Source organism: Chiloscyllium punctatum, chromosome 25, assembly GCF_047496795.1.
Source record: "Chiloscyllium punctatum isolate Juve2018m chromosome 25, sChiPun1.3, whole genome shotgun sequence".
Lineage (NCBI taxonomy): Eukaryota > Metazoa > Chordata > Chondrichthyes > Orectolobiformes > Hemiscylliidae > Chiloscyllium > Chiloscyllium punctatum.
This window is the reverse complement of record NC_092763.1, coordinates 31247713-31260313: the sequence shown is the minus strand read 5'-3', so window position 1 is coordinate 31260313 and position 12601 is coordinate 31247713. Positions and strand designations below refer to the sequence as shown.

The 12601-nt window shown below is 37.4% G+C and overlaps 1 protein-coding gene across 3 annotated transcripts in view; it reads right to left on the bottom strand.

Annotated features, from left to right (window-relative positions):
* chm (CHM Rab escort protein) overlaps nt 1–12601 on the bottom strand; it is a 98080-nt gene that overhangs the window by 19075 nt on the left and 66404 nt on the right. For all 3 annotated transcript variants that reach the window (XM_072594914.1, XM_072594916.1, XM_072594915.1), the window contains 3 exons: nt 4095–4199; nt 2424–2484; nt 561–657 (listed from right to left, as the gene is read on the bottom strand). In XM_072594914.1, the coding sequence (XP_072451015.1) occupies nt 561–657; nt 2424–2484; nt 4095–4199 (263 nt within the window). The remainder of the gene's footprint in view (nt 1–560; nt 658–2423; nt 2485–4094; nt 4200–12601) is intronic.

Below are 12601 nucleotides of genomic sequence, written 5' to 3'. Positions count from 1 at the left end.
CCTAAAGGTTTCTTTCATGGGGGTAGGCGATAATCTAATTTTCTTTATAGTAAAAGACCCAGTACCACATAAAAACTTTATACAATTGAACAATAAATCAAAAATAACCACCATATTTTATGGTACTTTGCACTGTCTTTACATTCTGCCCTCTACTGTAGTCTGCCACATCAGTTTCTATTATCCAACACGTTTGAGTCACTCAGGTATGACTGAATTAGTAACAGCAGCTGAAGCCATTTGTCATGTAATGCTCTCCTAGCAGGAAGAACAATGATTTCAGTTCATGATTCGATCATTTGAGTCACATTTTCAGGGCAAGTGAAAGACTTCAGTTCCAGTCAGCTGGCAACTCTGATTACATGTATGTCATCTTCACAACACAAGATTGGGGGGTTTGAAGAATAAATGAATTAATCTTCAACAGTTATTGACCATGGTAAATCACTCAGTTAAAAATCAATTTAAAAATGAAAATAATGTAGAAACAGGATTAGATATTGATTTCAAAGCAAAATCGTTGTTAGTTCAGGTATTAAGTGCAAAATATCTCAACTTACAGGTGCCCTGTGGACAGGTATTTGAAGAGGGACAGAGCTCAATGATTCGGATAGACGGTTGACCTTTTTCCACTGCAGGTACAGTCAAAATAGATATCTGTAAAGTCAGTGCATAAAGTTGTGGATTATTGAATGAATGGAAACAATACCAGAAGTCTAAATAATCAACCTTATTCTTCAATTTGAACTTTCACATATGGCAGTTTGTGGTATCTTATTGTATACAATTGAGCTGCTTACTTAAAACTCACAGCAGTGATGCAAAGAGCACTTTAGGATGATGTGATTTAATATGATATCTTAGCACAAGTTGTCTTTAGTGACAAAAATCAGTCCATTATCCTGAGATCAGCAATAATGTCACCAAAGGGGAAAAGAAATCAAATCTTTGATTTGGATGCTGAAATAAATCCACCAACCTGACCTTGAATTGGGATTGTATTTCTCCAAACAACTGGATATCTAGTTAACTACAGTAGCTGTCATATTTCAGACCAAGAAAAGATTCATCATGAATATTTTTAATCCCATAGCTCACATTTTTCATTTCCACAAGAAAAAAAGTCACTGGTTTACAACTTAGGTATCTGATTTTTCTTCCCCCCCGGCCACCGGAAAGTTGGTAGAATTGATGATGTATGAAGGTTTGTTTTATTTAAGGAAATAATGAATGGGTGAGTCAACTTGCAAAAAGATCAGGATTACAGGAATCTAGCTACAAAGATAAACTTACTTGGAAAAGCTCAAGTCATTTATATACCGTGTTGTAAAATATAGGCAAGTACGCTTCCAGTCTGAGTGGTGTCATGCCCCAGTGCAACAGCAATCTGCTGTTTATCTTGGAATGTGGCCATATCCAAGAGCGCTGCAGCCAGGTCTTGACCTGGCTCAATGATATCACAGGAACCTGATTTGAATTTTTGAGGCACTCACCTGTTTCTGGTCAATGTATTTGTCAGAGTTAGCTTCTGAGTTAAAATAGGATGTAAGGTGTTTCTGTTGGGACTGGTACAGTAATGACAACTTCTACTGTTTAAACATCCATTTCAGTGTCACTTAGCTCATTGCATCAAAATCTAAGTGTTTCATTGTCTTCAAAAGAACACTGGATACAAATATGGGGCACACGCAGAGAACAACTAGATTTGATAATTACAGCTTTGAATTATACTATCTATACCAGATGCACAATGAATGAAGATGCTTAGACCTAACGAAATGATCAGTATGGCAGTGCCTAATGGAACATCTAAAATAAACTGTAAGCTTCTGAGCTTCCTATTCAATAATACTAACACTATTATGATAGCCATTCGTTTGTTAAATACCAGATTGAAACATTACAATCTCAGCTGGGAAAGAAGGAAGACAGGACAATTAAATAAAGATAGATTTTCTCATTCTGTATCCCAAGACAATGATATCCAGCTGGCTGTTAAGCCAGTGTATTTATTTTTGGTTGTATTGAGCAATTAATATTGTACTGCACATTTTCCAGAGGATTTTGCAATCAAGGCTGCAAGGATGAGGAAGGCCATTCGATGCAACTGGATTCACTTATTCAGAAAGTTCATATAGCCAAGCTAAACAAAAAATTAAAATTAAAAATACAAGAAATATAAATTGCTGGAGAAACTCAGCAGATCCGATAGCATCGTGGAAAGAGAAACAGAGCTAATGTTTCAAGTCCAATGACTCCTCTTTGGAGTTGTATTATCAACTGTCAACTTGATAAAATTCTGCCCAGCTTTTAGACTAATTTCATGTAATATTCTATTCAAAAACCTAGTTGCTAATGTTATATTTACATTTTATAGAAACTTAAGAAATGTAAGACCAAGTATCAGTAAGAATTACCATCACCTGCTCAGAAGTGGATTTCAGGATAGAAGAATTTGTTATAAGAACTCCTCTTGAAATATACCTTAGAAGGAGAAAAAATAATAATTAATTAGCAGTTTGAAATATGGAACAATGGAGTAAAAGGACTGTAACCAATCTCCAGAATTTAACAATGTTCAAATTATGACCATAATCCAGGATATCAATACTTAAGCCTTTTTTAACATGTGTAATAAAAAAAAGCTACTATAGAATGATTAACTAGTTAATAAACACAAGGAGTTTTGAAAAAATCCAAACGAATGCTTAGTTATCTCTCAACTTTTCTCAGCAGACATGCAAATGCTGAAGATACAATATTTTTTGACCATAGAATACAGAATTCTTTACAGCAAATCAGTGGACTGTCAACAATCACACATAACAAATCACAAAGGAGGATACAATAGCTGTGAAAGTGTGCATCATGCTCAAGGGGTGAGCATAACATTCAGCTACAAAGACTACAGTTGATGGACGAGATCCTGAGTCCATTACAACATCTCTTTTGATGCACACTTTTCTCTACTTTCTATTATTGCATTACAATTTTCCCAGCTTGGATTTTACTATTGTATCTTTCAACAGCATTATACTTTGTGAAAATACATGACCAGATTTACAACTTAGATAGGCATAAGATAGTTCAGTGTTGGGGAAAAAAAGTTTGCGTAAGGCTGAAGAAAATTTATTCTGTTGCTGAGAAGAGACACTTTTTTTTTCTTACATTCATCAGGACAAATGCAAGAATGCCAAATTTCAAACAACCACAATGATATTTACTATCAATGACTGCTAATTGTTTGGAAAGTCAGCTCTGATTGGCTGAGACATTACCAAGAGAGAAATAACATGCAACTATAAACATTATAATTAAAATTTATTTCACCAGACCATCATGGATTTCTAATTACAATTTAAATTAGACATTTGACAACCTTATAACAAGGATGTATTAAAATTACAGGGCAACCTCAAATTGTCTGAATGACATGGGTGGGGAGTATTTTGATCGGATAATCGAATGTTTGGATAACTGATCAGAATTTGGTAAATATCTTAAATCAAGTTAACATTAACAGGAGGTTGAATCAATTCAATATTTAAACATTTGCACTAGACAGAGACGGTGGGGAAAACCTCCCTTGGGTGTACACCGAGCTACTACCTCCAGCCTGTTCAACTGGACTCCAAGGCCCCCTCTCCTTTGCTTCTTCCCCTTAGAGTCTCTCCCCCTAGCAATCTCTAACCCTGCGCATCCTCCACTGCTGCCGGCTGGAAACTGCGGCCGCGCACAAACGGTCCCAAGGTCGAGGCACAAAGCAGGTGCAATGCCATCTCGCACAACAGTTCCATCCCCTTCTGAAAACCAGTCACATGAGCTAGACAACCAAATCCTCCACTGTTAAATTTATTTCAAGCACTTTATATTTTAAAACAAGAAGCAGGAAGAAAGAAAATAAATGACAGAGGAGGAGCGAAGTTGTTGAGTTCACTGCTGAGCAGGTAGTGACAGAGTCCAGTTTCCAATCTCAAACTTAGGGACCTTGAGATCTTATTCTGATAATCCGAAATTCAGATAATTGATATTCAGATAACAGAAGTTGTTCCATATTTGATATGACAGTTCTTAAATGTAGAAAAAAAAATTACCTGTATTGTACATTTTTAGCATGTTCCTCAGGTAGGTAGCTATTATTCACAACAAAATATTGACAGCTTATGCGATGGCCATTACTGTCAACAACAGCTTTACACCTGAGAAATAACAATATGCAGAGAAAAAGGTGAAATTAGTTATACTACAGACACAAAATATAGCAAACAAGTTTCCTGCAAAAGTAAATGAAGATCAAACAATATACATTAAATAGTGAACTTGCATTTTTAGTGAACTGCAAACTTCAATGAAAAACAGTACTGAATTTATTAATAGTCTAACTACAATTGCGTAGGTGTTACTGATATGGCAGTAGTTGAAACCACTGATGAATTAAAAGTCTAAACAACTCAGAACTAGCTTAAAATATAATGTATGTCTTACAAAGAATCAGTTCACACCAAGATACTAAATTAATTTGAGTGCTGGGAGTAGAAGTGAATATCATTAAATGGTGCCCACATATCTGAAGTTTAAGATTAAAGAAAAAAAATTTGTATGCAAAGAAAAATTCAGTCATTTTGAAAGCTTTTCCAAAACCCATTCCCTGAAGTGGAAGCTGCAGAAACACTGCAACAAAATCAAGATCAAGGTTTCCAATTTGGACCGAAATCTAAATTGTCTGTATGGCTCAAATGAAGTTATCTTCGTAGCTTTCAGATATTATAGAATCCCAGCATTAAGTGTCTCTGTGGGTGTGACAATCCCCTCTTTGGAGAAAGTGGTGGTGGCAGAAAGGACAAATAACTGGTCAGGTTGATCCCAGAGAAATTCCTGCCACCTTAGTAAGTAAGCTAGGTAATAAAAGCCATGGATGACCTTCATAAATTAAGGCCCCTAAATAGTCAATTAATAGCTACTCTATGGTCTGCACTCAATTATATGTACTCCTGGGAGGAGAGAGATGTGGCTACTTTGCAATCTTCCTGCTCAGTTTTGGAAGCCTCCATTTGCCTCAGTTTGGTGTGTGCGTGGGTATGTGGGCGGTGGTGGGGGGGGTTGGAGAGAATTCGACAAAGGATGGGAGCAGGGATGGCTGCTGAAAGCTGATTGTGAAGTCTGTCAAACACTTCTGTCCCTAATTTGTGGTTAAGCTGGCTAGATGTCCTGCTGGCAAAAGTTAAGAGGTTCTTGCCCCCTTTTTATTTCCTTCCAATCATGAGATCTGGGCATCAATGGCCAGACCAGCCATATTGGATTGTATTACAACGGACAGTGGTCACCATTAAACCAGCTCTCTATGCCAGATTTTACTGATTTTAAATTTCACCATCTATCCAGAATATTGGTCTGTGGTTTTGGATTGCTAGTCCAGTGACATAGCCACTGTGCTACCATCTGCCCTGAAGTGCCTGCCCAACTACTTCTTGCATTCTCCGTGCACTCTCTCTTGTATTAGAATGATGGAAGCAGAAAACGGTTATAGCACAGGAGGTCAGTTAACCTATCATGACTGTCTGGAAAAACAACTTCAACTAGTTACACTCCCATACCCTTTTCCTGTAATCCTGCACGTCACTTTATATAATTATCCAATTCCCAAGTGAATACAATGATTAAATCTGCCTCCTAACAATACAGTCTAACAATGTTCTTTTCCTACATCATTTTTGGTTCATTTGCCATTCACATTAAACTGATGTCCTCCGGTTCTTGACTCATACAATGGAAACACTATCTTGTTGACTACTTTGTCTAGACTTATGCTGAACACAAACCAAATCTCTCAACCTGCTCTTCTCAAAAGAGAATGACCCCAGCTTCTCCAATTCATGCACACAACAGAAGCCACTTATCCCTGAAACCATTCTTGTAAAACCCCTCTCTAATGCCTTCATATGTTGAGTACCAAATCATGCATTAAAATACTATTGTAGCATCAGAAGAACTTGTCATAAATATAGAAGCATTTTAGCTCTATCAGCTCTATAAATAGCTTGTTGAAAACACTTGAAATTATGCATACTTTGAGAATAGCTACATTCCATATAAATAGGAATTCATCTCCACAAACATTTTAGATTTTTCAAAGCACATGATTTGAAAACCAGACAGGAGAATCTCTCTGCAAGGAGCAAAAATCTCATGATCTAACTTTGCTGATGAGAGTGGATTCTTTTGTTATCTATAGTGTAGAAACAAGGTAAAGGATTTGAATGACACAAAACTATGGTATATTCAAATAATCACTATGCCAAGAATAAAAGGATTTTATCTCAAGCCAGAAGTCATCTCAGCTGTTAATTTCAAAAATACAATTAATGTTTAAAAATAAATAAATGTGCAGTACAATTTGTAGGGTAAAATTTAAAGGAGAATGGAACCAAATCCTATTCCATATAGTGGGTCAGATGAAGAATTAAGCTTGTCATACAATTTTGCGAAAAGATACCTGCCATCATGTACATTAAGATTTTTGTAAACAAAAAATTCTCATTGCCCATCTGTCAATTCTCACAAATTCTTCCCTGGAATTTGCTTGTCAGTATTTACTTTATTTTGCAAGCCTCAAAGCATTAATTTATACTTCAATATCATACTGAAGCACGTCTACCATGATCCAGTTCACTTTCTTACAAGTGCACAACAAAGACATGTATGCAATTTGAATTTGGAAATTAAATTTTCAAAAGGCACCTGATACCCAAGAGTACTGAAAGCATCAAAATACTTTGCTGACTTTTTTTGCTAAATGGTTAAAATAAACTATCACCCTCATGGTTCATATTTAGAGTTATTCCATTTTAAAATAAAGGTTTTACTTCAGATAAAGTCTCAATTAGAAGTCTGATGGGTAGAGCGAAATTATAGTTATAACTAACCAGGTACAAATTTATTAATATTCTATTAACAGCTTGAAGACACCTGAAATTGCATAATCCTTTTGCTAGAAATTCTGTCTTATCGTCCTGTTCCACAACCACCTGATGAAGAGGCAGCGCCTTGAAAGCTAGTGCTTCCAAATAAACCTGCTGGACTACAACCTGGTGTGTGATTTTTAACCATATCCACATTGAGAGCCTAAGTTTCAGGATTTGTAACCTTTCATCAGAACTGGGAAGGAGTTATTTGTCTACAATAAATTTTGAACAAGTGGTGACTGGGACAAGGAAAAAAAAAAGGCCTTTTTTTAAAGAACGGAAGAGAAGAGACTGAATGACAGAAAAGTTAGTCTTAAAAGTCCAATCGGAATGGAGATTGGGTAAGGAAAATAAAAACTCGGCACTAAAAAAAAACAGACAGAGCAAGTGTGTTGCTGCCGCCAAAGAAAAAGCAGAGAAAACAATTCAAAATGGATGACAGAATTTACAGCTTGAAATTGCTGAATTCAATGTTGAGTCCAGATAACTATTAAGTACGTACACTGAGACTCATTGCAACAGAATAGAAAAGCAAATTTATTGTCACTTCTATGTATGAAAATACAATGAGATGCATATAAGTCACCACAATTCGGCACCATTTTATTTACACAAATTATAAAGAGAAATAGTTGGGACAAAGTTAAGACCAAATTCATCTTTTGTTTCCTTCACAGCAATCTGGGTTTATGTAGCGGCTACAGGATACCACCAAAGCAGCCTGAAGCCGACAAAGCAAATATTTCTAGAATGGACCTACCTCAACGCCACCATCGAAGCCACTATATTGCCATCAAAGCAATGAGGGACAGACTGGACCCACAAAGTCGTTGATACTGAAGCAGTCACTCAAACCATCACCCGAAGCTGCCACATTGCTGCCATACTGGACAAACTGGAACCACCTTGCCACTGCTAACAGCCACCATTGAAATTGCTGCACTACCGCCAAGAGGAACGGACCAGACCCACTGACAATGAGGCCTTTAATAAAACCGCAGCCATCATGGCCGTGAGGAACAAACATCCAATCCACTACACTGCTGCTACTACAGCAGGCCCTTGCAACTGCCTACCTTCACTGCAGTTGCAGAAAAGAAGATAACTGATAAAGAAGAAACAAAACAAAACAAAAACAAAAACAAAAAAGAATGCAGGTGAGTGGGAGCATAAAGACTCAAAGTCTGAACACTTCCTATCCTGCTGCCATTCTGAATACAGTGCAGATATGCCAACAGGAGATCAAGGAGGATAATTAAAATGATGAGCCACTGGAAAGTTTAGGTTATGTTTGAGACAGAAGTGTTCTACACAGAGATAACAATTTGAGCAGCCAATACAGTAGAATAATGAAATGCACATAAACTGTTTGTTCACCTGGAACGAGTGCTTGTATAGTTAAGCAAGAGGAAGTAAAGGGCAGTGTTAACCTTGCCTGCATTTGTGTGGAAAGGTGCCATGGAAAAGGGTCAGGGTGTTGGGGTGACAGAGGAGTGAATTAGGATATCACAGAGAAGAATCTTCAAAACGCTGAAAGAAAAGAAGTTTTGTTTGGTGGTGGTAAAAACAATGTAAAAGTAAAGTTTTGAAGACCCTTTGTCTTAACAGCCAAATACATTAGTGTGTCTGGAACCACAAATAGATCAGACCAAATAGGAATGGCAGATTTTGTTCCCTCAAGGACATTAGTGAACCAGTTGGGTTTTTAAGGACAACCATATGATTTTAAGATCATTATTAACAGACTAAAATTTCATGCCTGATTCATAAATTAAATTTGACTAGATAACCTCAGAACAAGAGTCCAGGTCTTCAGATTATTAGTCCAGTAAAATGACAATTTGGGTTACCACCCTGACAGACTTCACAAATGTTATGAAATGTGATATCTGTTTATTAGTGACTGATAATGCTGAACCGAAAGAAAATAAAAGCAAACCCACAATTGTCCCAAACAAGTAATGGCTTGTTTACTCAACCAAAGTTGAAATGCTGAATGAATCAACTGCAGCTCAAAAGTTATCCATGATTTTTAACTTCGAATGATTTTTCAAGTGATGGGCTTTAAGTGTGCTGGAAAGACAAAATACAAAAAGGCTCTTGTTCTTCTTACCAGGAGACTCTTATGCAATTAGGAAGGCAAAATGGATGGAAACAGGAAAGCAAATAGCATGTCACCCATTTATTGCAAAAGGTTTGGACTATAGGAGAATAGAGTGTCAATTTGGCACCTGCAAAGTGTCACTTTGATTATTCCCTGCAAATACTGTTTTGATCTCGATATCTTGGGAGGTGTGCAACAAACCTTTAGTAGATTAATTCCTGGGATGAGAAGATTGCCTTTGTCTTCTTTTAACTCTTTGGAGTTAAGCATGACAGATGATTTAATTGAACCATAAAAAGATTCTGAAGGTTGATACAAAGAAGCTGCTCTCCCAGGCTGCAACCAGGGAGATGAAATGCAATAGAAGGGTTGGTCATTTAGGATTAAGATGCGGAAAGTGTCTTAATTTAAAAGATGGTGAATCTTTGAAATTGCTGTTCAAGAAGGCTCTGCATCAGTCCTTACATTCAAGGTGGAAGTCAACAGATTTTTGGTCACTGAGATAATTGAGAGGTTACAGAAATCAGGTAAAGTGCAGTGAGGTCAAGACTCCTCTTTATATCAGTGTAGGAGTACCAAAGGGCACATGGTCTACAGCTGCCTTTACAGCCCATCCTCTCATGTAAATAGGAGGAGGAGAAGGAAACAGGATACAGAGAATGCGAGAATTCAGATCTATTTTGTGGTTATCACTGAATTTAGTTCTGGAGATTAATAAATTTAAGTTATTTGGATAAGTGAACAGCACAAGCTTCTGCATAAAGTCTACATTTGACCTTCTGTACTGTTCATTTTTACTTTAGCAGAGATTGCTTGTTCACAAAAATCTTCAGCCCCTGCTTTGTGCAAGGGTTTCTCAGTTTCTAATTCTTAGACCTTTTCTCGGTTTTGATTACAGGAACCTTTGGTTACCAAGGCTGCCATTTAGGAAACTTTTGAAAAATAGCATTAAGGCATGTTAAATTAATTTAAATTAATCTGAATTAGGCATTACCTGTTAATTTTAAATAAAGTCTCATCCTTCACAGATGATAGATTTCAGATTGAGTGACTTGTCAGAGATTATGAAGTCACGTCAGACTACTTCAAAAAAACTGCTAAGATTTCACAAACTCTAATTTTGTCTCATCTTCAATACTCTGCAAATGTTCAAATGATCCAAGGAAACTTGACCATGTGAGTTTTGTCTAGAGACTAGCAGATGAGATTCACGTATGCCTTGGATATCAGAACAATGGCACACAGGTGAACAGTGAAAGTCTCTTTTCCCTCTTTCAAAGTTTCTTTTTGTTTCCTTTACTGTTTGTGGGTCTTCGAGCAGCATTGACTAGTTACAGGAAGGATAACAGGGATAAATTATCATTTTATCTAGACACCAAACGTTAAGTTTGCAATTGTTAAAGTTATAATTATACATAGGTTAGCTGGAATAGAGCTCAATTTCCTCTTCACTGCATCCACAATGTATCTCAATGCCACAATCAGTAGCCGATACCATTGTACAACTATAGCAATTATCAATATTACACTTGCATTTGGCCATGGCTGCCAATTACAGCACATCTTTATCGATCAATAGAAATTGTTTAGTGCCAAATAGTTGTTGCATTAACTCAGTTGCTTGCCTAAAATTCCACGACAAACCAAAATAGCCAACAACAGTTATTTCACAAATTCAGTGAGAAACCCCCGAGCTACTCATGTTGCTCCTTTGACAAAAGTTGCACTGTCCTTCATTTTTTTTCTCCAAAAGTGTTGTACGAGACAGAGTTGCTGAGATGGCTGAGTTTATGTACTTAAAGAAGCTTTTAAGTTTTAAAAAAAACACTTGTACAATGAAAGGGGAGTGGCCAGTTCTTCCAGTTCAGCTTTGATCTAGTTTGGTTTAGGTTTTTAGCAGTCTGGCTGTTCAGAGCTGCTGGTCAAAGAAACAGCTACATGGAAGGTGTTTCCTACTGAATCTCTCTATCTCCTGTAAGCCACAGTGCTTGATTCTACTTTTTTTGCCATAGGGGTGTTTATGGGGATGTTGTAAGTATTTGGAACAGCATCATTAAGTTGCGAGAGTCAATTGAGTTTTCAAATCGTTATGTTATTCTAAATCCGGTTTTCTTTTATTCACGTGTAGAATAAATTCAGTTTTGTTCAAAACTGTATGGTTGGGCCAGCTACATCACTCCTGGATTAACAACTTTACACCTGCTTAAAACTAGAAAAGTCAGGTTCTGGCCTGGTTCATAACACAAGGATGAAAGCAGCATATGTTTACTTTGGCATCTTGAGCAGTGATGACAGTGAATCTTCCCGCAGACTGGAGGAGGTAGTATTGATAGATAGTGGACTTAACACAACTTATATATAAAGTGGACTTTTCAATCCTAGTTCATGGTTCAAGAAAGTGGCTCATTATCATCTTCACAATGCTAATTAGGGATAGGAAATAAATGCTCACATCCCAAGAATGAATAAAATCAAAATGTCATGTGGGGAAACAGTCATGATGGCTGCAGGAAGCGGCACAGACCATGGAAAAACTTAAACACAAGGAAGAGAATGGTGAACAGCCTGGTGATCACGAATGCAGTGCAGGCCACCGAGCACATTGCGATCAGTGAACGGGGCTTACTGCAAGTTAGGATACAAACATAGTTCTGAATGAAGCAAAGTTTGTGTAAGCTGAATGGTGGGAGGGTCTGCCGTGAGCATAGATTCCTGTTGATTCTCCTGCTGTTTGGATGCTGCCTGTGCTTTTCCAGCACCACACACACTAATCTGATCACCAGCATCTGCAGTCCTCACTTTCTCCTTCCAAACAGAGTAATATCCAAGCTTGAAGACATTAAAAAGCATGGGTAAGGGTTTCAATCGTTAATTGTTTGAGGTAAGGTTGAAGATTAGTCTTGATGAAGAGAACAAGTGTATGGGTGATCCAGGATCAGCTCCCAATGATAAAATGCTAACCTAAATAAACAGAGAATACTGGAAATATTCAACTGGTCAGGCAGTATCTCTGAAAAGAAACAGTTAACGTTTAAGGTTGATGACGACTGTTCATCTTCTTCCTTCAATGCCACATTCAAAACCTACAATTTCTATCACTTTGAAGGACAAAGGCATGGACCACCACCATCTTACAAAGTTCCCCTCCAAACACCCTCACTTGGAACTAGACTGTTATTTCTTCAGTCATAGGGTCAAAATTCTAGAACTCTTTCCAACAGCACACCGAGGATGTCAATCCAGGTGTTCCCCAACAGGAAACCCTGGATGAATTAGGACATATAGAACTTGCTAAATACCAGGCATGAGGCCTTCAGATCAGGAGACCCACTCGAATATAAGGAATCCAAGTATGACCTTCGCAGAACCATTAAGACAGCCAAGGACCAATAATGATCCAAACTAGAGACCAGACAGACACCCGGCGACTATGGCAAGGTCTGAATGACATCACAGGTTCTAAAAAAAAAAGAGTGCAAGATAGCAGACGATGACATTATTCCTCCCAGATCATCTCAATGCCTTCTTTGCTCGC